At 35.0% G+C, this 25,891-nt stretch overlaps 2 protein-coding genes across 2 annotated transcripts in view; one reads left to right on the top strand and one right to left on the bottom strand.

Annotated features, from left to right (window-relative positions):
- The window catches only part of LOC125668891 (uncharacterized), a 79,536-nt gene extending 62,068 nt beyond the window's left edge, over nucleotides 1–17,468 (bottom strand). Inside the window, exons 1-12 of the mRNA XM_056161311.1 lie at nucleotides 17,319–17,468; nucleotides 13,809–13,940; nucleotides 12,429–12,518; nucleotides 8,389–8,602; nucleotides 7,953–8,061; nucleotides 6,655–6,817; nucleotides 5,946–6,051; nucleotides 5,524–5,629; nucleotides 4,818–4,950; nucleotides 4,067–4,159; nucleotides 3,002–3,107; nucleotides 2,622–2,677 (exon numbers count right to left, since the gene is read on the bottom strand). Of these exons, the coding sequence (XP_056017286.1) occupies nucleotides 2,622–2,677; nucleotides 3,002–3,107; nucleotides 4,067–4,159; nucleotides 4,818–4,950; nucleotides 5,524–5,629; nucleotides 5,946–6,051; nucleotides 6,655–6,817; nucleotides 7,953–8,061; nucleotides 8,389–8,602; nucleotides 12,429–12,518; nucleotides 13,809–13,940; nucleotides 17,319–17,399 (1,389 nt within the window). The 5' untranslated portion in view covers nucleotides 17,400–17,468. The remainder of the gene's footprint in view (nucleotides 1–2,621; nucleotides 2,678–3,001; nucleotides 3,108–4,066; nucleotides 4,160–4,817; nucleotides 4,951–5,523; nucleotides 5,630–5,945; nucleotides 6,052–6,654; nucleotides 6,818–7,952; nucleotides 8,062–8,388; nucleotides 8,603–12,428; nucleotides 12,519–13,808; nucleotides 13,941–17,318) is intronic.
- Nucleotides 17,469–17,473: 5 nt separating this feature from the next.
- Nucleotides 17,474–25,891, top strand: part of LOC125667983 (threonylcarbamoyladenosine tRNA methylthiotransferase-like) — a 29,990-nt gene continuing 21,572 nt past the window's right edge. Inside the window, exons 1-4 of the mRNA XM_056162153.1 lie at nucleotides 17,474–17,555; nucleotides 18,725–18,893; nucleotides 19,335–19,436; nucleotides 24,562–24,725. Coding sequence (XP_056018128.1) covers nucleotides 18,731–18,893; nucleotides 19,335–19,436; nucleotides 24,562–24,725 — 429 coding nt within the window. The 5' untranslated portion in view covers nucleotides 17,474–17,555; nucleotides 18,725–18,730. The remainder of the gene's footprint in view (nucleotides 17,556–18,724; nucleotides 18,894–19,334; nucleotides 19,437–24,561; nucleotides 24,726–25,891) is intronic.

The following is a 25,891-nucleotide window of genomic DNA, read 5'->3' as shown; positions in this document are numbered from 1 at the left end:
TTTTATTTAAATTCTTTCTATTGTTTTATCATTTCCTTTATAGCTCTTGTAGGTCTTTTATTAGTATATTATCAATGAGTATTAGCACAAACATTGTACAGCGCATAGAAACTATATGTAATTTTGTGCTTTATAAATGAATAAAATAATAAATAATAATATATATATATGGCCCCTAGAGGCACTGTCAGTTGTCTTGATAACTAGTATATATATATATATATATATATATATATAATATATATATATATATATATATATATATATATATCTGTACAACTTGTGTGAAGTAATTACTGCAGTTCACTACAGCTCGAAGATCTCGTTATCACTAATTCATTAAACTTAACGTAGTTCCACACTCCTGTGACGTCATAAGATTTTCCAAAGTCAATAATTTAATGACTGGAACATAAATTTTGTTGGAGTCTTTTTCAATAGTTATTGTAAAAAATCTTGTTAGCCATAAAATATTTCAAAAGTCTTAGTTATATTTGAATAGTCAATAATGTGTTTTAAAATATTGAATCCAAGGACAATAACTCTGTTTTCATTAAATTATTTATCAAGTCCATTATGCAATAGATTTCCTATATTTTTCACAAACATTTTACCAAGGTGATAAGGAATTATTATCTGTGTCTTTTCATGTAATTACATAAAATTTTAATCCATCAGTGGTTTTGAATAGCTCAGCTGTATGGTGCCAGACTTAGGTTTTTTATGGGGTATACATACCCTGGAAGCTATAGATTTGAAATTATTCAGGAAAGGTAAGGATTTTTTTTCATAAATAACTCTAACAGATGTACATCTACTAATATAAACAGAAAAAATGATATGTAAACCATGCTATAAGGAAGTTGTGTCCATATTAGTTTGTTTTTTAACATTTTGGAGAATAAGGCTAATTCAATAATTTTGCACTTATTATACTAAAACTTGATGAACATATTGAAAATGACATGTGTTTTAGTTATTGACATGTTTCCTGATAAATAAATGCAATTTAAATTATTAATTTTTTTTTTTCATTTTAAAATAACAACAGATAACTGTTTCCAATGAATTTCGTAAAAATCTACATAGGGGTACATGACTTCAGTGGTGACTGTAATGAAAATTAATATGGAAATCCTTAACTAATTTGCCTTTTTTCATTACTCTGAATGTTAATCTATTGATTCCAAACAAAAAAATGCTACCTAAACCCCAAAAATTCAGGACTAAGGACCCACCTTAAACGAAACCTTTTTATTTTACAGAATACTTACAAAAGCAGTTCAAATGTGATAATGCCACACCCCTCATAAAAAGAAAATGCCTGGACATTGCCAGTAGCCCGAAATTGATTGATTCAGTGTTACATTGAATTTAAAGGACATGTACTAGACATGAAATCTGCACAATGGACTTTTCCTTGTTGTGCCGACATTTCTTAAATGTTAACTGTAGCACACTCGTGCTTGTTGCTCCAATGGAAGCAGCCATTTCGGGCATGGTAAGATCCAGATTGGACCAGAAACAATTTTTGTTCCGGAATTTAAAAGCAGTCGGGGGTTTTGAATCCAGGTCGGTCGGGCAACGGGAAATGGACATAAACTTAAAGAAACAGGCTTTAGAGGAATACACCAAAAAAATGTGAAAAAAAATTGTATTTATGACACAATACATTTTGATGTATGCTTTCATCATTTTGTTGATGGCAGTGATCAACTGTTGAATGTTCAAGTCCAGTTTTATATTTTTTAAACAATGTTGTAGAATAAGCAGCAAAAAGAATGTGCATTTACCTGATCATGTACCATTTGCTTTTCAACTTTCTATGTATGTGTTTTTTGCTTCATTCTATTTTGTACAATTCATGAGTTTGCATAGAACATGAGTTTACACACATGTGGAAATTTGTTTTATTGGTATTTCAAATGCCAAGTACAAAATAATTTGACTTGTAGTGGGTTGTGAAAACAAAAAATTGATTTTATATTTATGAGCTATTATTTATTTTTCCATTGATTTTACAGTTAATTTTGATGTCATTTAACTGGCTCAAGCTCATTTACATATTTCGCTTATTTCAATGAGGTTTCAATTGAGTCTCAATGGAGTTTCACTGCATTTTCAATGAAAACTGGAAAATCACTGGCTCAAGCTCATTTACATAATTCGCATATTTCAATGAGGTTTCAATTGAGTCTCAATGGAGTTTCACTGCATTTTCAATGAAAACTGGAAAATCAATGCTTTTTCTAGGTTAGAACTGTATTGCTAGTTTTATTTGAATTTGTGATACTGGTATAACACTGTTCTTTCAATGGTCAGAATAAAACTACATTAGTAATGGAAATTTAATGCCATTCTTTTTTCTAAGGGTAGGACATGAAATTATATTGATTTTGCCTGTTACGTCAATTTCTCAACTTTTGTGAAAATCTTTGCCACTTTTCAATTCCAATTAAGGACATCTAAATTATTTTCACAAGTGTTTAGACAGAAATGAAACAGTTTTTTCTGTATTAATATTCACTATATTTTGAATTTCAAGCAGTGTATACTATTTTGAAAAAGAAAGTGAAAGTAGACTGTAGGAATGTAAACATGACTCTAGTGCTGATATTTACCTGAAATGAATAGGTAGGGATGTTTTCTAACTTCCAATACTCCTCTAGATATGGCCCTGTTATAAACATCAGGATATTATAAACTTTTAACAAATTTACATTTTACTTGCTTAATATAATTAACACTTCCCGATATCTTTAAAGTCGAAGTATTTCAATAAACATCATCAAAACTAATAAAATTAACTCCAATGTGAAATACATATGAAAATCATTATCATGTATCTGTTTACTGGGAAATTTTATCCAACATTATACTTCCTCTAACGCATTGAAAATGATATTTCCATCTTGAATTTTTGCCCATTGTTAATGAGTTGTGGTTACAAGCCAATTAAATTCAAAATTGGGGATAAAACATCCCCACATTCCTTCATTACCAACGATCTCCGCTAGTTTAGTGGCTGGTTTCTGCCCCTCCAGCCATGCCTGTTGTAGCTCCGACAGTTTTTTCTGAACGCTTGTGGTGGGATTTTCTGTTTTCTCCTATTCAATAAAAACAAAAAAATACAAGTCTTTCTTTTACTAAATGTCACTAAAGCAACCTCTGATTTTGACCTTGACCTCATTCTGTACATAGCGAATGTCTAATTGTTTGCATATCTACAGTTTTAACTTTGGTTATATAAGATGCTACTCATTGACAAATTTATTCCGGACGAGGTCAAAGTATACTGTCAACATTATAGGGAGTTTATATGTATTTTCTGTTACTTTTACTTATAGATAAAATGCATAGACTTTACAAGGTCATTTTATAGTTGACTTACTAAAGATGTACATTGTTGTACTGTTTTCTGCTATATGTAGGCATACATCATGTACATACGCATTGTTAGTGTGAGGTACCTACATGTACCTGTTCTAGGTGAGCTATATGGAGTGCTGTTGTTTGGAAGGCCTCGGAGGACTATGTTGTTGTGAGGTGCCTACCTGTTCTAGGTGAGCTATATGAAGAGCTGTTTGGAAGGCCTCAGAGTACTATGTTATTGTGAGGTGCCTACCTGTTCTAGTTGAGCTATATGGAGTGCTGTTGTTCGGAAGGCCTTGGAGAATTATGTTGTCGTGAGGTGCCTACCTGTTCTAGTTGAGCTATATGGAGAGCTGTTGTTTGGAAGGCCTTGGAGGACTATGATGTTGTGAGGTGCCTACCTGTTTTAGGTGAGCTATATGGCGTGCTGTTGTTTGGAAGGCCTCGGGGGACTATGTTGTTGTGAGGTGCCTACCTGTTCTAGGTGAGCTATATGAAGAGCTGTTTGGAAGGCCTCAGAGTACTATGTTATTGTGAGGTGCCTACCTGTTCTAGTTGAGCTATATGGAGAGCTGTTGTTTGGAAGGCCTTGGAGGACTATGATGTTGTGAGGTGCCTACCTGTTTTAGGTGAGCTATATGGCGTGCTGTTGTTTGGAAGGCCTCGGGGGACTATGTTGTTGTGAGGTACCTACCTGTTCTAGGTGAGCTATATGGAGTGCTGTTGTTTGGAAGGCCTTGGAGGACAAAGTTGTTTTTAGGTCCCACTCCTCCTTCTGTCTATGCTTCTGTTATCAATTCATAAAAACAAAATTTATATGAAAGACTAACCATTCTTATTTAACAACACTAAATATACAGAAAATAATGATCTTCAGATCCATTTCTCAAATAAGCAAATTTCTACCAGATAAAGTTAAATTTGGACAAAATTTGTGACAGATAGTAAACTGTAGTAAAGATGGAGAGATTTTCTTTATATACAGCATACATCCTTTTAAACTTCCTTTAACAGAGAAAGATAACTAATATGATTATATATAGTTTCCTTATAATTACAGTCAAACTTATCTATCCTGGCACCTCTCTAATCAGACACCTGTGTAATCTGACACCTGTCTAATCTGATGCCTGTCTAATCTGACACCTGTGTAATCTGCTTCACTGTTAAATCTAATCCCAATTTCCATTTCTCTTTAACCAAGTTTCTCATACTGTGCAGTCCAACACCCTCTGTTAGGGAGACAGCTAAAATAGGCTGTGCCTGCTGCCCAATCCAATTCACTTATTTGTGAATAAATTTTTGCTTAAGTTAAATCAAACACACCCTGTCTAATCTAACATTCTGTCTAATCTAACACAAAATTTGTCTCCCAATACATGTCATATTAGATGAATTTCACTGTATATGCAAAAGATTGAATAATTTAGATTTTGTGATGTTACCATGACAATGTATATATTGTTTTCAGTATGCACAGCTGGAGCCACAGAGGCAGAGCTGCCACTGCACACACCCTCAAGGACACCTGGTGGTGTGACTGGGCATACCAGTCTCCCTGAGTTTAGGTCAAATAACCTGTAAAATATACAAACCAAACCAAAATTAACTCAGAATAATCAACATTCCTGTGAATTGTCTGTAAAAGGGGTTATCAAAAATTGGTGTTTGTTATTTAGAACATGCTCCTTAAATCAATACATTGTGAAATGAAAGGACATCCAAAATAACAGTTTGTCATTGTTTACAAAGCTATTACGGGAGTGATGAGATGGGTGAAAATTAAAAACAAAAACCTGTAATTAAACTCCCTTATCCAGTACAATGGTAATCAAAACAAGTCATTATTTGATGGATTGAATATAATGATGTGTTTACACACTCTTGGGAATACAATCTGATGGATTGAATATAATGATGTGTTTACACACTCTTGGGAATACAATTTGTTATCGAGGTCAAATCACACAGTAACCCATCACCTTCCATCATCTTTAACAATATCTTTACTTTAAAGGTAATATACAGTCCACAATCTGTCAACGTTTACTGGAGTGCTTGGATTTTCTACACAGTGATTTTGCATGGGTGACATGAAATGTAAACTTCATTTAGAATGGCCATGTAAAACATTGTAAAAAAAAAACTCACAGTAGATTAGATTTTCCAAGAAATCCAAGAGTATCTTTATGACATAACCATCTACCCTCTCTGATACTGTCCGTACTAACGTCGAGTTTCAACTCAACCAGTTTATCTGAAACAATTAAACCAATGCTGGATATTACTATTAAAGCTTCATTTTGCAGCTACATATGTTCATTTCTAGACTTCTTCAGTAACAACTCAGTATTGTTCAGATTTTCCTAAAATTCAGTTACCTATAGCTGAAAATTCAGATTAATATAGAAAATTCTGTGTCTTATCACCAGAAATTCAGATGCCTATTATTGGAAATTCCATGTCATATTATATCACAGGGAATTCAGATGCTGAAAGTTCTAAAATTCAGGCTTGTATTCCGAACATTTCTATAGAGTCTGACACAACACACACTCTTAAACTCCACCCACCTCTCCCATCCGAGAATCTCCTGACGATGCCACTGTCCTCAATAACCGTCACCTCCATCTTCTGAGTATTGTAAGCACAGCCAATCATCCTGTATTTATCTCTCACCTAGGTTACAACAAAATGATAAACATCACATTCTGATAAGAGCATTTCCTACAGTATAGGACAGTTGGAGAGTTGTAAGGCAGTGTTTTGTTTGATTGTTTTACGTTCTTCAAGAATTTTCAGTCACTCATACTGACTTCTGAGACATCACCAGTTGTAGGTGAAGTACCACAAATTTAGATTTATTCTTAGTGCTCAGGCCCATAGCAGTGAGGGGTCTTCAATGTACCAATGCCTGCCGCGACATGGAATCTCCATTTTTTAAGGTCATATCCGAAAGACCCATACTCTTACTTCTAAATGTCAAGCATCTGGTGAAAGAGCAATTACCACCTATGTTTACCTCTTAAGTGTGATGCAGCCATGGCATGAGCCGAGCTTGAACTCATGACCTCCCAATCACAAAATGAACATTAACCACTGAGCTACTGGTAAGGCAGGGTATCTACATGACATTGTTCACTAAGACCATTAACCCTCAGATAAACCATTACGCTTTTATTGATGCAATAAGTTATGGAGGCAAACACCCCTCCAGAAGTCAAGAGTCCACAGATGTACCCGACAAATATTTACCTCCTGCAGTAAACTGGTTATACTAACCTGAATACTGATGTTGATGAACCTGAATGCGAGAGAGGTGAAATCGAAAGCCAGCGTCGAGCTAGGATTTTCCACCGACAATGTGTAAGGACCGGAATACATGGTGACTGTGTTAGTGGATTGATTCCAAAATATAACCATGGAAACAAGAGGAGGTTTACTTCTACAGCGACATACAAATAAAATTGTCACAGAAATTAGAATTTATAATTATTTTTTGGTTATTATTATTATTTTTCAATAAACATTCTGTATATATTTCATAGTATATCTTTATAATATGATATAGTGTTTAATTATTTCAGAGAGAGAGAGAGAGAGAGAGAGAGAGAGAAAGAAAGAGAGCTATGAAATAATTTCGTATAATGATTTCATTTAAATCAGGCCCATAACCAGGATGGTGGGTTCACATGCCCCATTGAACAGTGATAGAAACTATCAAAGCTAAACGATTTACCAAAATACAGTACTTAACCCCTATTTTTCATTATTTGTGACTGTATTCAGAATGTACTGTCAATCTTGATTTATTTTCCTACTCCGTTTCATATACAGTGAAACTTCTCTAACCCGGCCAGCTCTTGGACCGAAAAAAAATTGACCAGTATAAAAGGAAATTAGAATTTAGAGACTCATGGGTTTGTTCTTGATTCACTTCCGCTTATATCCATGCGATAGTATGGTGCAATAATATGGCATTTGATCTGTCTTCAATATCTGTTATGTACAGAATTTGGAAGGGTCACTTGAACTTGCCAGGTGTCAGTAACACTCTTGACGTCACAGGTATACCTTAGCAATAATAGAGGCAGCAACTCCTATTTTTCATACCTCTAGTGGATAATTTCCAACCTGGCCATGCAGTCATTTTTCACACTTTGCTGATCATCATCACCCCTCTAATAAAAATTTTCTGGTCTTAAAATGTGGCTGGTATTATGAGGGAAAATTACACGTTTGTGAACAAATGTTCTATAAAAAGTGGCCAATGTCCGGTTTTCAGGGGGTGGCCGATTTTGTGAGAATTTCTTTGTAAGAAAATGTTAAGATTTCTGTCGGGACTTTAAAAATCGGCCGATATTCTGGGAGGACCAGTTTTCTGAGGGGTCAGTTTGGAGAAGTTTCACTGTTCTGGTATTTTAGGGACTAAAAACACCAGCAGCACCAGTCCCGAGATTCACACCCTCCTCGCTATCTGCACCCCCCTCCCCCCCACCTTCTGAACAATCCTGGTTACAGGCCTGTTTTTTTTTATTTGAAGTACTTTTAGAAGTTACAAACTGAGCTAGCTGTCTTACTTGATGATGATGGCAATACCATGCATTATGGGATGCAGACGACAGAGACAGACATTGTGCATGATGGCTTCGACAGGGCCAAGCTCTCGCTCAGATAGGCTCTCACCATCTGTTAAGATTTTAATGAATAAATTATAGCTTTATGTCAGTACTCCTATCTAAAGGCCTTTTCAATATTTGTATTTTACTGCTCCCTAACAATCTATCTATACATGATTGTAAGTACAGTTGAACTTTGTTATCTCAAACATTGATATCTTGAATACCATGGATGTGTTGAAGTGATTTGGAAGTCCCGAACACTCATTCTTTAAGTATTTGACCCTCAATATCTGGAATTCTCAGATATCTCGAAGTTTTTTCTCAGTCTCGTCTAGTTTGAGATTATGAGGTTTGACTGTACTATAATGGATTTTATCATATATAATATATTCACCATTTGTGACCTTTCGTCTACATATACAATAAATAGGTTGTTCGGAGTTGGAAGTCCCTCTCCTTTCACACCAGTAAATGGCGCTATGTACAGGGTGGAGACACACGCTTGTGACCTCTGACCTATTACTGTTGCATAAATTAAACTCCTGTTCTAAAATCCATGTTCTGTCTGCACGGAATTTCCAGCCCTGAACATTTCCATTCTGTTGTACCTACAAAATAAGAAACTTGTCAGTTCTCATAAATAAGGCAAACAAGAGGCCCATGGGCCACATCGCTCACCTGTGTCACCTTGGCCCATATCTGAAGACTTTCCATATATATTTGCATGCAAAACCTTAGTCCCTATTATGGCCCCAACCTACTCCTGGAGGCCATGATTTTTGCAAACTTGAATATACATTATATGTCAGAAAGCTTTCATGTAAATATCAGCTTTTCTGGCTCAGTGGTTCTTAAGAAGAAGATTTTTAAAGATTTTTCCTATATATTTGTATGTAAAACTTTGATCCCCTATTGTGGTCCCATCCAATCCCCGGGGGCCATGATTTTGACAAACTTGAATCTGCATTATGTCAGGAAGCTTTCATGCAAATCTCAGCTTTTCTGGCTCAGTGGTTCTTGAGAAGAAGATTTTTAAAGATTTATCCTATATATTTGTATGTAAAACTTTGATCCCCTATTGTGGCCCCATCCAACCCCCAGGGGCCATGATTTTACCAAACTTGAATCTGCACTATATCAGGAAGCTGTCATATAAATCTCAGCTTTTCTGGCTGAGTGGTTCTTAAGACGAAGATATTTAAAGATTTTTCTTATATATTTGTATGTAAAACTTTGATCTCCTTTTGTGGCCCCATCCAACCCCCGGGGGCCATGATTTTTTAAACTTGAATCTGCACTATGTCAGGAAGCTTTCAGGTAAATTTCAGCTCTTCTGGCCAAGTGGTTCTTGAGAAGATTTTTAAATGACCCCACCCTATTTTTGCATTTTTGTAATTATCTCCCCTTTGAAAGGGATATGGCCCTTCATGTGAACAAACTTGAAAGCCCTTCACCCAATGATGCTTTTGGCCAAGTTTGGTTGAAATTTGCCCAGTGGTTCTGGAGAAGAAGTCGAAAATGTAAAAAGTTTACAGACAGACAGACAGACGACGGACACAGATGATCAGAAAAGCTCACTTGAGCTTTCAGCTCAGGTGAGCTAAAAACAAAGTGGTTCATGGGTAAAATGTGAACAAGGACCACCATTGGATTACAGAGATAAGAAATCTCATATAATATGAACCCTATAGTTACAAGAGCCACAATTCAATAACAATTCAATAAATCTTTTTTCAACTTTATACAATAAAGAATATTTGCATATTCACTTCTCCTGTATCTTAAAATGTTCCTATATATTAAAGTATAGCTCAACCTAGCATATCAATTTGAAAGATGAAGATTTAGTGTTTAGGAGAAAGAAATTCTTTCCTAAAGAAAACATTAACATTCTTAATAGTCCCCAGGCTTCAGAGAATTTTACAACAGATTCTCATCATATTCCTAATTACAACTTTGAATCCTATCAGCCAACCTTGATTGTTAATCTCTGATAGTCATTTAATGTTATTCTCTGATAGTCATTTAATGTTATTCTCTGATAGTCATCTAATGTTATTCTCTAATAGTCATTTAATGTTATTCTCTGATAGTCATTTAATGTTATTTTCTGATAGTCATTTAATGTTATTCTCTGAAAGTCATCTAATGTTATTCTCTGATAGTCATTTAATGTTATTCTCTGATAGTCATTTAATGTTATTCTCTACTAGTCAGTCATTTAAATGTTATTCTCTGATAGAAGGGGTCGAAATTAACTTTTTCTACCACAGGCTAATTTTAGCCTGTGGGTAAAAAATCCACAGGCTAAAATGAAAACCTACAAGCTAAAATAAAAATAATGAAGCAGTGCTCTTTTTTCATGTTTTTTTTTTTTAAATCAATTACATGTATTTTCCCCATCATTATTCATTACTGAGCCTTGTGGGTCAACAGGCATCGTTTGGACAAGACACTAAGTTACGTAAGTCATGTTTAGGTCTCTTGATTATCGCACCTCTAATCCACAACCTGTTTACCGCAGGTCCAATTTCATGCTACATCAGAGTTGTCACTAGTGATTTTTCAAAGCGCATCCGGGACTCATGGTTTTATAAGCAGCACGATCATGAGCCCCATGGACTTTTTTGATAATCGTCTACGCGGTGAGCAGTGCACTCGTGTCATCACTACAACCCGACCTCAATATGACAATAAATTAATTTAGATAGGACATTCTCATGATTCCGATAAAAATAACTACCGGAAGACTTGGTAAAACATAGACTTCGACATTTTTTTTCTTCTTAGATAAATGAATAACAAAAACCTTATACTAAGAATTCAATTTAATCACCCCTATAGGTGACCAGGACTCGTGGCACATGTATTTTTCATCATAACGCGATGTCCGACCTCTAAAGCATTTGTTTGACTCCAAGTTTCTTAAAAATCGTAAAAGAAAAATCCGGATAGAAACGGTTGTTGAAATCGATCGTTCATGTAAGCGTTTCTATGATTCAGAGTGCAAGTTTAAGAAAAGCGAATGGCGCATTACCGTATAAAACGGATACGATACGATCATAGTTTGTAAATCACCACTCGCTAAAATTTTCGAGTGTCCACTATTTTTACTCGCTATTTTTCAAATGTACTCGCATTTTGCGAGTATTTCTCGCTAATTTCGAGCCCTGGATAGTCATTTAATTGTTATTCTCTGATAGTCATTTAATGTTATTCTCTGATAGTCATTTAATGTTATTCTCTGATAGTCATTTAAATGTTATTCTCTGATAGTCATTTAATTGTTATTCTCTGATAGTCATTTAATGTTAATCTCTGATAGTCATTTAATGTTATTCTCTGATAGTCATTTAAATGTTATTCTCTGATAGTCATTTAATGTTAATCTCTGATAGTCATTTAATGTTATTCTCTGATAGTCATTTAATGTTATTCTCTGATAGTCATTTAATGTTATCTTCTGATAGTCATTTAATGTTATTCTCTGATAGTCATTTAATGTTATTCTCTGATAGTCATTTAATGTTATTCTCTGATAGTCATTTAATGTTATCTTCTGATAGTCATTTAATGTTATTCTCTGATAGTCATTAATTGTTATTATCTGATAGTTATTTAATGTTATTCTCTGATAGTCATTTAATGTTATTCTCTGATAGTCATTTAATGTTATTCTCTAATAGTCATTTAATTGTCATTCTCTGATAGTCATTAATTGTTATTCTCTGATAGTCATTTAATGTTATTCTCTGATAGTCATTTAATGTTATTCTCTGATAGTCATTTAATATTATTCTCTAATAGTCATTTAATGTTATTTTCTGATAGTCATTTAATGTTATTCTCTGATAGTCATTTAATTGTTATTCTCTGATAGTTATTTAATTGTTATTCTCTGATAGTTATTTAATGTTATTCTCTGATAGTCATTAATTGTTATTCTCTAATAGTTATTTGATGTTATTCTCTGATAGTCATTTAATTGTTATTCTCTGATAGTTATTTAATTGTTATTCTCTGATAGTTATTTAATGTTATTCTCTGATAGTCATTAATTGTTATTCTCTAATAGTTATTTGATGTTATTCTCTGATAGTTATTTAATGTTATTCTCTGATAGTTATTTAATGTTATTCTCTGATAGCGAAGTACTACTGTATACAAGGTTATTTTCATCCTTTGTTATTTTTGCCTTTCTACACTTGACGGTAGTTTCGCCCTCAGTTTGAATTTGTCTAGATAAATGTGTTGTTTTAAAAGAGAGAAATGAGAGAAAACAGTTTCACCCACTCTTAAATTCGTCCAGTTACAACGAGGGCAAAAGGGTCGAAATTAAAACTGGGGTAAATATTTTCCTGTTTATAGTAATAGGCATCCACAAATCTCTGATAGTCAATTTTTGATAATCATTTTTAGAATAAATATACTTACAATATAAGCAGATTGTCTGGAATCTGATGATAAGATATCAAGAATGGGCGAATCTAAGTTTTGTAGATCAAGGCAGCCTTTGTTTTCATCCTGTTCAAAATTATAATTCATGTTAATTGTAGTACTAAATTGTACGTAGAAAGTTTGTAGATCAACACAATCTTTGACATTGTCGTGATAAAAATTATGATTCATGTTAAGGAGGTACTCTACATCATCATAATGGCCGACTTCCTTTTAAAACATGGAGGAAAATATAGATATCAGCAATATTTGTCTATTCATTTCAAATTTCATTGCCTAGCTGAGTAGTTCAGTAGGTTAACATGTCAACTGTTGATCTGTAGATCGTGAGTTTAAGTTCTGCAGGGGTTTTAATTTTTTCAGATTACTTTCTACTAAAACTGCATTTTTTGACTAAATAAAGTAAATTTGAAATTTTTCAATTTCAAAATATTGTTGCATATATCCTCCTATTTTCATCCACATCAAATTTCTCTGGTGTAACATTCCTCTTTAATAAAAAGTTTGTAGATCAAGGCAATTTAATCTTTGACCTTGTCATAATTAAAATTATAATTCATGTTAATTATACATGGAAAGTTTTCTAGATCAAGGCAACCTTTTTTCTTGTAATGGTCAAACTTATAATTTATTCATGTTGATTGTATGTAGAAAGTTTTGCGTATAATGTAAGGTCAGAAATCAGAAGCTTCTCTGTGAACAGGTTGTGGTTATAGCCGTATAATGGAAGGTCGTGGGTTCAAGTCTGTATCTATATTACTACATTTACAGGGGATTTAACACTGCAATTCATTTTTGCCATGACACATTGATAAAATGTTCTTAGTGTTTTAAATTCACTAAAAAAAAAAAACAACAAAAAACAAAACAAAAAAAACAAGTGGAATTAAATTTTACCAATTTTTACAAAAAATTTCCCAGTATATCAGTTGTCTGTGAATGAATTAATTTTCAAACTAGTAGCATTTGTGGGCAGCTTTCTTCCTAAATAGCTTTGAATTTCCTGCACATATGTTTACTACATGTATTTCTCTTCTGTGTAACTGGTACAAATTTTCCAAGATGTCCACAGTCTTACAAAATCTGCACATTTAAGTTCAACTACAATTCTAAATCTAAGAAGGGTTTTGCACAAACATGATGTTTGTTGAATAAATAAATCATATTGCTTAGTATTGTGGGCACAGTAAACTGCTGTGGTTTAATTCATGTTAGATAAAACTTTAACTATGAATACATTTGCTCAATGAACATTTACTGGGATAAGTGAACTGTTATACATGCATTAGAAAAGTGTTTACAGGAAGACCCAACTCAAGGAATATATACTTATTTTATACCTGTATTCAGATTTACCTGTGTTGTATTTTTGGTGTCAAATGTGAAGAGCTGGATTCCATTCCGAACAGAAACAAATGTGTGACCAGGACTGATCCACACTTGGAATACTGGACCATACTTCTTCTTACTGACAACATCCCTGTATAACTATAACACAGAATAAAGTTTAAATGGACCTCACTCCAGGTATCTTCTATATAAGATGTCATGAAAATTGTTGAGTGTAACTTAAGACCATCTCAGAAGGGCATTGCAAGACCCTAAAAAAAGGTACTTTCCCATTGAAATTTTCATTTTATATTTGAGTGTTTTTATTTATATCATAAAATGATACACGTGTTCCATGCTGATACATGACATATCCATGTAAAAATATATGCTTAAGTCTTTTATGATTTATATTTAAAACAGTTACTAAATTCACATTTACAACTATTGGATAATATATTGTTGTTGTGTTTATCAAAATGCAAATTCAAAATTCCTGAACAGGCCTGGACTATAGATGACCATGTCATTCCTGGCCTTGCACAGGGTGAGCACAATCTCTTGATTTAGCTATAATATACCTTTATTAAGCTATATAACTTTATTAAGCTATATAGCTTTATGAAGCTATTTGAAATAGCTTGATTTAGCTATTTCAAATCTTTTATCAAATTATTTTCTAAAAGCATAAAAGTCAAATTTCACTGAGTGAACATATTTCATCCTTGAAATCCGTACAACACATTGTACATAAAAAATAATTCTTAAACTACGTCCCTTAGGAAGAATTTTGATTCACAATTGTAGAATTATTAAGTTTTTGGGCAACAGCTATCTAATCTGCAGAATAGAATAAAATTCAATGAGAATCAGATGTCTTATCAGATATCAGATGTCCCGCTGATGCCATCCAGCTTCAGGAGGATCTGATCAGTTTACAAAAGTGGGAGGCTGACTGGCTCATGGAATTCCACCCCAAGAAGTGCCAGATCCTGAACATTACCATTAAGAGGAAGATCATAAACCACCAATACCATATCCATGGCCATACCCTCGAAGTAGTGGATTCAGCGAAATATCTTGGGGTCCATATACAAAAGAGCCTGAAGTGGAACCACCATATTGATCAGGTTGCAAACAAGAGGCCCAAAGGCCTAGAATCGCTCTTCTGATAAATTGTACAACCCCACCATTTCTATTGTTAGCCTCTTAGTATTCTAAATCTTTAGTTAAATCCTAAGAATTCAAAAAAAGTAGGTCAATGTGACCTACTTTTTGGTTTACACATTTTGAGAACCCAAGAAATATCAACTGACAAAGTTTGATGATTTTAAGCCAATTAGTATCTGAATATTGAAATATAGCTGTCAAATTCCAATCGTAGGTCATGGTGACCTACTTTTTGGTCAGCGAACTCCGAACATGCAAGACCCATCAACTGACAAAGTTTGATGACTGTAGGTCAAATAGTATCTGAAATATATAAATATAGCCGTCAAATTCCAAAAGTAGGTCAAGGTGACCTTCTTTTTCATCAACACCCTTCAAACATGCAAGACCCAACAACTGACAAAGTTTGATGACTGTAGGTCAAATAGTATCTGAATTATATAAATATAGCCTGGCAATCAGTTTACACATTGTAAAGTCATCATACTTTTCTATGCTTCAACACACACAGGGTAGTGGACAGTTCACAACTCAAAAGAAATTCTCTTTTCATGAGAAATCTTAAAACGATGTAGTATTGTTATGAACTCTAATAAGAATAGTGTTGTGGTTAGTGATGTACCGATTATCGCCGACTTTCGATTGTCGGTCGCTATAACTGAAACGATGTGAATAATCGATTGCCATTTTGAAGATCGAAAATCGCCGATGTCAGTAATTTTTTTTTAATAATACAAATATTCCTGCTGCGACTTAACTAAAATCCAAAATGGCTGACGAAGCTGAATTATCTGATAAAATTGAATATTGTTTTAATGTCCCTCTTGAGAATCTTTCACTCATAAGGAGACATCGCCATTGCCAGTGAAGGACTGTAAAATTTAGGCCTATGCTCGGCGCTTACAGTCTTTGAGTAGGGAGGGATCTTTATTGAGCCACACCTGCTGTGACACGGCCCAAGGCCTCGGATTTTGCCTCTAACAACAAGCAAGGGGTATTGAGGCTCTATTCTATACCGGATCCCATAAGAACAACAAAAAAATCAGTATATGCACCCAGGGGTGCATGAGCCGTGTTGCATGGGATACATTGTGAAGCCAGGAATGACGTGGTATATTTATAATTGTGAAGAACTAATTTCAGTTTTAAACTTTTCGAGTTACTGTCCAGAAACCATATTTGTCTGAAGTTTTCAATCTATATTCGGTCACTGTGACCTTGACCTTTGTTCTCCAAAATCAATAGGGGCCTTGCTTTGCTGGTATCCAACAATATATCCAAGTTTCATTTGATTCAAATTAAAAATTTTCGAGTTATCCTCCGGAAACCAAAATCCTTTTGGAATTTTAAATCTATTTTCAGTCACTGTGACCTTGACCTTTAACCTATTTTCTCCAAAGTCAATAGGGGTCTTCCTTACCTGGTACATAACAATATCTTCAAGTATCATTTGATTCGGATTTAAACTTTCCGAGTTATCATCCGGAAACCAAATATTTCTGAAATTTTCATTTTATATTCGGTCACTGTGACCTTGACCTTTGACCTTTTTTCTCCAAAATCAATAGGGGTCTTCCTTACCTGGTACCCAACAATATATCAAAGTTTCATTTGATTAGATTGTAAACTTTTCGAGTTATCATCCGAAAACCAATTGTTGACGCCCAACCGCCCACCCACCCGCCCGCATCACCAAACCAATAGCCGAGTTCAACTTCGTTGCAACTCGGCTAAAAAGTCGAGAGATCTATCCCTATCCCGGGAAAACAAAATCGAAAGTATGGGATTATTAACTTTATATTTCTAATGAGTTTAAACGTCTCCATATGAGTGAAAAATTCCCGAGAGAGACGTTAAACAAGATACAATCAATCAATCTTATGATTTTATTCCAATTAACTTAATATTTAGGGTAAAAAATAAAAGTAAATTTAATATATTTAATATATTTATGCCATAAATTTGAAATGAATAAAATTCGATTATTTTTCGATTAATCAATCGAAAAGGTGCATCCGATTAATCCGATCATCGATTAATTATGTTTTCCCGATTGCCCATCACTAGTTGTGGTTAGTTTAAAGTATAAACACATTAAAAAATCATTATGTAACATTTTGGCTTTACCACTGCATCATGCAGTGCATGCACTTAAGTCAAGAAATTCAATCTAAACTAGCTTAATCAAGCTATTTCAAATAACTTTACAAAGCTATATAGCTTAATAAAGCTATATAGCTAAATCGAGAGATTGCGCTGGACCTGTTGCAGGCATGTGACCAGTGGCTGGTGGTGGCTGGCCACTGTAAATCAAGCTAAAAGTGAAAAACATGGACACTTCTAGAATCCCACACATCACTCTTTTACCTGAATCCGACATATTGGTACAGATTTTTCCAGTGAGAATAAGACAGATGTTGTTGACATAGTTCTCAACTCTGTACTCATTCCATTGTTGACATGTCTAGCCTGCCCTACTTTCTCTTTCTAATTACGAAGGAACTCTTTAATAGAGAAAGAAGGAAAGGTGTATTGTCGCACATGTTGACTTCCGGTTTTATTAGCAAACGCTGCTGACAGTAGACTGCTGAGACTGAGCCAAAGGTCTGTGACGATTGTTTGTCTTTTATTTGAACTTTTTTCATTTAAAAACTTTTAGGTACAAGTTTTGAATGAGAAAATTAAAAACCAAGCTTTGTTTACTTACAAAGAGGAGAAAAGGAGGGGGCATAAAATGATAGACATGTGCCACAGCCAGAGTCTGTGGCACAGGAGTTTTTCTCTTTGAACAGTAATCAATAAAAAAAAAATGAGATGTCGGGAGGAGGGGTATGTGACACGAGAACTTATCTCTGTAATTATGTGATTGTCATTTACAGAATTAGTGTTAGAATTGTATTTTTGACACAACCTAAAACCACTTGCATGCACCCCCCCCCCCTCCTAAAAAAAATGATTGATTGATTGTATCTTGTTTAACGTCTCTCTCGAGAATTTTTCACTCATATGAAGACGTCACCAAGACCGGTGAAGGACTTCAAATTTAGGCCTTTGCTTAGTGATCGAGGGTTCTTTAGTGTGTCACACATACTTTGACATGGGACATTCTTTTTAAGGTCGATCATCTCCGAGGACCTGTGACATTCACACCTGATGCCAAGTGTTTGGTGATGGAACTGTCACTACCTGTTTTAACTACTTTGGTCTGTTGTGGCCGGGATTCAAACCCAGGCCTTCCGCATGTGGGGCAAACGCTCTAAAGTCTAGACCACCGTGGCGGTCCCTCAAAAAAAAAATTATATATACATATATATATATATAATTATTTTCCTAAAAGTTATAGTGGATCTAAGAGGGGTAGCGGATGTGAAAATAGCTTGTGAACGCTTCTCCTCCTACATGGCATATCCAATAGACTTGAAATTTTGTACATTACTTCAATGCCATTTTTAGATGTGCATATTGTAGAGACAGGAGGATTCAATTGTTTTCCCTAAAGTTATAGTGGATCTGAAAGGTGGAGGGTGTAAAATAGTTTGTGAACACTTCAATGTGGCTTATCAGAGTTCAAATGTCTATGTTCCTGCTCATGCTTTCTCCTCCATACCATGCAGTACATAAAGGGAGGAGGTTTTATTTGAAGCACTACCAATTTTAGGGAGCTGGGAAGACATTTGTTTTTCATATAAACAATCTCTAGCTTTCTTATTAGAGGGATTTGTGTGCTGGAGGGGTATGTTATTATTCAAGTAAATTGCTTTTGTTTGTTACAGGTCACAATGCCTTCAGCAGATTCCTCCCTCATCGATGATATAGAGGACATTGTCAACAAAAATTCTGGTGACAGCCGCCAGGAAAATAAGCGACATGTTGTTCCCAAAGCCAAACGCATAAACAAACAAACCAAAGAGGAATCAATACAAGCTGACAGCATCATACCAGGTACAAAAGTTAGGTACTTCTGTTTTAATTATCAGTGATGTTTGCAGGTTCAAAGGTTGGGTATTTCTGTTTTAATTATCAGTGATGTTTGCAGGTTCAAAGGTTGGGTATTTCTGTTCTAAGTATCTGTAAACCTACTTTATTTACCAGTGCTCAACTGGTTCGTGGCGACTAATTTTCATGATCAAAATTATCTTAAACTTACAATGTACAAGAGACATGAAAGTCCTGGTTCACGGCTAGAAATATTTTCTTCTGTACAGAAGTACATATAATTGTATTTTGACTTTGCAGGAACACATAAGTACATATAATTATATTCTATTTGGGCAGGAATTTAGTACATGTAATTGTATTTGATTTGGACAGGAAGTTAGTACATGTAATTGTATTTGATTTGGACAGGAATTTAGTACATGTAATTGTATTTGATTTGGACAGGAACACAGAAGATTTGGTTGAAGACCTGGGGATGTTCTCACAATAACTCCGACAGTGAGTACATGGCTGGTCAGCTAGCTTCCTATGGATACAAGATCACAGGTCAGGAAGGGCTCATGAGGGGGAATATAGTGTCAGGTTAAATAATATCCGTACTTAACATTCCTACGGATACAAGATCACAGGTCAGGAGGGGGACCGCAGTGTCTTTTTTATCATTTTATGTCAGGTTAAATAATATCCGTACTTAACATTCCTACAGATAAAAGATCACAGGTCAGGAAGGGCTCAGGAGGGGGACCGTAGTGTGAAGTTAAATAATATCCGTACTTAACATTCCTACGGATACAAGATCACAGGTCAAAAGGGGGACCGTAGTGTCAGGTTAAATAATATCCGTACTTAACATTCCAACGGATACAAGATCACAGGTCAGGAAGGGGACCGTAGTGTCAGGTTAAATAATATCCGTACTTAACATTCCTAAGGATACAAGATCACGGGTCAGGAAGGGGACCGTAGTGTCAGGTTAAATAATATCCGTACTTAACATTCCTACGGATACAAGATCACAGGTCAGGAGGGGGACCGCAGTGTCAGATTAAATAATATCCGTACTTAAAATTCCTACGGATACAAGATCACAGGTCAGGAGGGGGACCGTAGTGTCAGGTTAAATAATATCCGTACTTAACATTCCTACGGATACAAGATCACAGGTCAGGAGGGGAACTACAGTGTCTTTTGTATTATTGTATGTCAAGTTAAATAATATCAGTACTTAACATTTTGAAATTTCTGTTTGTGTTCATTTTAAGATCAGTTGTTCTGAATTTTTAAATTAATAAACAGTTAGTGAAAAGTTGATAAACAGTGAGAAATTAATGAACAGTTGGTGAGAAGTTGATGAACAGTTAGTGAAACGTTAATAAACAGTTGGCGAGAAGTTGATGAACAGTTAGTGAAACGCTCATAAACAGTTGGTGAGAAGTTGATGAACAGTTAGTGAAATGTTCATAAACAGTTGGTGAGAAGTTGATGAACAGTTAGTGAAACATTCATAAACAGTTGGTGAGAAGTTGAGGACAGTTATTGGGTTTAAACTTCATTGTAGTACCTCAGATAGATAGCAATAAAATTTCATCAAAACTTCTTGCATAGTCCGACTTCAAATTATGTTTAGTTTTATTGGTCAAACAGTTATAGCCTCCTCCTTTACATGTAAGCTGAAGTATGTTGTTACATAGAAGTAGAATAAAATCAAACTGGAAAACATAAAGCTTCAATACCGTACAGTCAAAGATCGAGGTCATTACAGCAATTGATAGTAGAATATTGAATTTTGCTAATAAGAATTTCCTGAGGTCACCTATACTTTCTGTTTTGATATGAAAAGTTCTACTGAAAAATTTACACATTCAATATTTTCATAGTAAACATGGTAAATGATATCATAAACTTTCCTACTTGGATATAGTTAATGTGAATATTTTCATAACAATTTTAGCCTTCCATGCATCTCTGTATTGCTATCAGCATGTTCAGTATTCCGTGCATCACTGTAGTGTTTTTCTAAGTAGTCTGTAGAATATGTTTATTTCTAATTCAGAGTCCAAAAAGAACAAAATAAACGAAATCAGAAAAATGAGAAAAAGAAATGCCAAAAGGATAGATGTGCATAAAACAAGAAACCTGTATTTATAAACAATGTAGAGAGAAAGAGTCTTCTAACCAATGAAACAAGAAACCTGTATTTATAAACAATGTAGAGAGAAAGAGTCTTCTAACCAATGAAACAAGAAACCTGTATTTATAAACAATGTAGAGAGAAAGAGTCTTCTAACCAATGAAACAAGAAACCTGTATTTATAAACAATGTAGAGAGAAAGAGTCTTCTAACCAATGAAACAAGAAACCTGTATTTATAAACAATGTAGAGAGAAAGAGTCTTCTAACCAATGAAACAAGAAACCTGTATTTATAAACAATGTAGAGAGAAAGAGTCTTCTAACCAATGAAACAAGAAACCTGTATTTATAAACAATGTAGAGAGAAAGAGTCTTCTAACCAATGAAACAAGAAACCTGTATTTATAAACAATGTAGAGAGAAAGAGTCTTCTAACCAATGAAACAAGAAACCTGTATTTATAAACAATGTAGAGAGAAAGAGTCTTTTACCTATCGCAATCGGTTGCCGTCCGTCGTGCGTTAACAATTGAACATTTTTAAATTCTTCTTGATATCTACCAGTCCCATCTTTATACCCCCCGCAACAAGTTGTGGGGGGGGTATACTGGAATCAGGTTGTCCGTCCGTCCGTCCGTCTGTAGACGCAATGGTTTCCGGACTCTAAAGCATTATCCTTTCCACCTACCGTCACCATATCATATATATGGACTACCCATGGGATGAAGATGTTCCCTATCGATTTTGGGGTCAAAAGGTCAAAGGTCAAGCACACTGGACATCGAAGTAGCAATATGGTTTCCGGGCTCTAAAGCGTTATCCTTTTCACCTACAGTCACCATATCATACATATGGACTACCCATGGGATGAAGATGTTCCCTATCGATTTTGGGGTCAAAAGGTCAAAGGTCAAGCGCACTGGACATCGAAGTAGCAATATGGTTTCCGGGCTCTAAAGCGTTATCCTTTCCACCTACAGTCACCATATCATACATATGGACTACCCATGGGATGAAGATGTTCCCTATCGATTTTGGGGTCAAAAGGTCAAAGGTCACGCGCACTGGACATCGAAGTAGCAATATGGTTCGGTTTGTCATGCCATTTGTTTTTTACACTCAGAAAAGAGGTAGTTCATACCTATTACCAACACCCTTTGGGAGATTGGGGTAAGCGGGGGGTATTCTTAGTGAGCATTGCTCACAGTATCTCTTGTTTCATATTTGGTATGAATTACATGTATCTTTGGGACAAGGGAAACATAAATTGTAAGTTTCAGGTCTCCAGCACCCCTGGGGCCTTAGGGGCGGGTCAAAAACTGCCCAAAATTGACCAATTTTCAAAAAATCATCTTCTTAAGAACCGCGCATGTGTAAGAAAAACTAAATGCATGGTGATGGGGAGCAGGAAGGCCTCTACCAAAATTGTAAATTTCATGATCCCCGGGTAGGGGTTCTGACCCTAGGGTGGGGCTAAACTTGTTATATAGTGTTTATGTGTAAAACACTTAAATAACATCTTCTTTAGTGGTGTTGATACTATATTGAAACTAAATAGATATTTAGAAAGAGCAGGTAGTCCTTTACCAAAATTGTAAATTTGATGATCCCAGGGGTAGGGGTTTTGGTATCAGGGTGGAGCCAAAATGGTCAGTTATTAAATGTGTGAACAATAGACATTTTTAACTTCTTCTTGATAAGGCCAATTCAACTTAATTAGTAGATTATCATCCAGGGTCACCAAAAAGTATAGGGCGGGTGGGAGGATTTTATTTTTTATTTTTATTTTCTGAGGAAAATATTAATGACAAACAAGTTTTTGTCAACAGAAGTGCATCATTTAATGCCAGATGGATATCAGTCTATGCTTATTTCACAGACGAATTCCAGGTTAAGTTTTAATTTCAAACACAGAAAGATACCAAACTTCTTCAATCTATGAAGAACATTAATCCCTTCCCTTCATTTGCGCCTGTAAAAAAATTAGAAAACCAGATCTATTTTTCTTCACGTGGTTTTCACGTTGCTATACTGGAAATGTAAACAAGAAGTGTAAATACCGGAGTCGGATATGAAAATTTTCCGGAAATCGCAAGTTTCGCAAAATAAAAAAAATCTGGGCGGGCCGATTTTTGAGGGGCGGGCTGGGATGATAATCTATCAATTAAGTTGAATTGGCCTAACTATCATTCCAATTCTTTTCATATTTGGTATGAAGCATCTTTGGAACAAGGAGGACATAAATTGTAAATTTCAGGATTCCTGCACCCTGGGGCCTTAGGGGCGGGTCAAAAACTGCCCAAAATTGACCAATTTTCAAAAAATCATCTTCTCAAGAATCGTACACGTGTAAGAAAAACTAAATGTATGGTGATGGGGAGCAGGAAGGCCTCTACCAAAATTGTAAATTTCATGATCCCCGGGGTAGGGGTTCTGACACCAGGGCGGGGCCAAACTTGGTAAATAGTGGTTATGTGTAAAACACTTAATAACATCTTTAGTGGTGTTGATACTATATTGAAACTAAATAGATATTTAGAAAGAGCAGGTAGTCCTTTACCAAAATTGTAAATTTGATGATCCCAGGGATAGGGGTTTGGTATCAGGGTGGGGCCAAAATGGTCAGTTATTAAATGTGTGAACAATAAACATTTTTAACTTCTTGATAACTATCATTCCAATTCTTTTCATATTTGGTATGAAGCATCGTTGGAACAAGGGGGACATAAATTGTAAATTTCAGGATTCCTGCACCCCTGGAGCCTTAGGGGCGGGGCAAAACTGCCCAAAATTGACCAATTTTCAAAAATGTTCTTCTTAAGAACCGCACACGTGTAAGAAAAACTAAATGCATGGTGATGGAGAGCAGGAAGGCTTCTACCAAAATTGTAAATTTCATGATTCCCGGGGTAGGGGTTCTGACCCCTGGGAGGGGCCAAACTTGGTATATAGTGTTTATGTGTAAAACACTTAAATAACATCTTCTTTAGTGGTGTTGATACTAAATTGAAAGTAAATGGATAGAGCAGGTAGTCTTTTACCAAAATCGTAAATTTGATGATCCCCAGAGTAAGGGTTCTGACCCGAGGGTGGGGCCAAACTTAGTATATAGTATTTCTGTGTAAGTTTGCTGATACTGTATAAAATCTAAATGCATACATAGGAATAGCAGAAAAGGATGTACAAAAAATGGTGAATTTCAATCAAAACCCAGGGTTATTACTTTAGGATGAGTCCAAATTAGTCATATCTTTTGATGTTTTAATGTTAATACACCTATTATTTAAAGCCTTTCATCAGTGTATGCACTTTTGAGGGCAGTGAAGTTTTAAGAACACATCTTGTTTTATACTGTTGCTGAACATTAGAATTTAGCTTAGATATTCAGAACACGACATTTTTTCTAGATTTCATAGCCCATGGAAGTAGTGATACTTTTTCACTAGTATTCAGGTGACCGATAAGGCCTGTGGGCCTCTTGTTTTAAATACTTGTACTTTACCACTTTTAATTGGCATTATTTACTTATTTCACCTACAGATGATAGTGACTCAGCAGATCTCTGGCTCCTAAACAGCTGTACTGTTAAAAACCCAGCAGAAGATCACTTCAGAAATGAGATAAAAAAGGCCAGAGAGAAACAAAAGAAAATAGTGGTGGCTGGGTGTGTTCCCCAGGGACAGCCTAGAACAGACTACTTACAGGTAAACTCCCTGAACTCGGGGTTAGACTACGTACAGGTTTATTGTTGAGTTTAAGAAACTGGGGGCTGAGATATTTTCTGGCTAGATACTGTTGAGATTTAGGACCTGGGGGCTGAGATATTTTTAGCTACATAGTGTTGGGTTTTAGGGGTAGTTTGTGGTAACATACTATTGAGTTTTGGGACCTGGGCTGAGATAATTTATTGTACATATTGTTGAGGTTTGGGACACAGGCTGAGATAATTTCTTGCTACATATTATTGAGGTTTGGGACCTGGGCTGGGTTGATATACTTTTTGGCCATGTTATTTGACATGAAGAGTGTAATGGTCCCTTTTGATTTTCTAACTTTGGTCTACTTCAGATCATAGGGACTTTCACAAAGCTTGAGGAGAAATACTTGAATCACTTTGTTTATCTGCCCAGAGACTTGTTTGGTTTTTTTTGCATCAGCTGTGAACTTTTTTTTCTTTCTTTAAGATTTGAGAAAATGTTATGTAACATATAAATCATAACATTAGTACATCAGTATTTTTCATAATTTTTTTAGATAGTGTAATATGTGTTATTAATCCTTTTGTAAGGCTTCAATTATACTGTAATGTTTTTATTTTATTTTATTGACCCTCTAGTAGGGCTTCAATAAAAACATATTATTAATCAATAAACCTTTAGTAGAGCCTCAGTAATAACACATTATATAGCAGTAAACCTTTAGTAGGGCATCGACATTACTATTACCAGTATATATTATCAATTTTCTAGTAGGATGTCATTGATAAAGTAATAAATATTATCAATCCTTTAGCAGGGCCTCAATGATACTGTAATAAATATAATCAACCCTTTAGCAGGGCTTCAATAATACTGTAATATATATTATCAACCCTTTAGCAGGGCCTCAATAATACAGTAATATATATTATCAACCCTTTAGCAGGGCCTCAATAATACAGTAATAAATATTATCAACCCTTTAGCAGGGCCTCAATAATACTGTAATATATATTATCAACCCTTAAGCAGGGCCTCAATAATACTGTAATATATATTATTAGCTGTAAAACTGTAGCTCTCTGAAAATATATTGGGACAGATCAGAAATGTCTGATCTCTAATCTGTCCCAATATATTTTCAGAAAGCTACAGTTTGTCAGCTAATATAT

This window comes from Ostrea edulis, chromosome 4, assembly GCF_947568905.1.
Source record: "Ostrea edulis chromosome 4, xbOstEdul1.1, whole genome shotgun sequence".
Classification (NCBI taxonomy): domain Eukaryota; kingdom Metazoa; phylum Mollusca; class Bivalvia; order Ostreida; family Ostreidae; genus Ostrea; species Ostrea edulis.
Note: the sequence above shows the minus strand (reverse complement) of the source record. Positions and strands in the feature narration are given on the sequence as shown.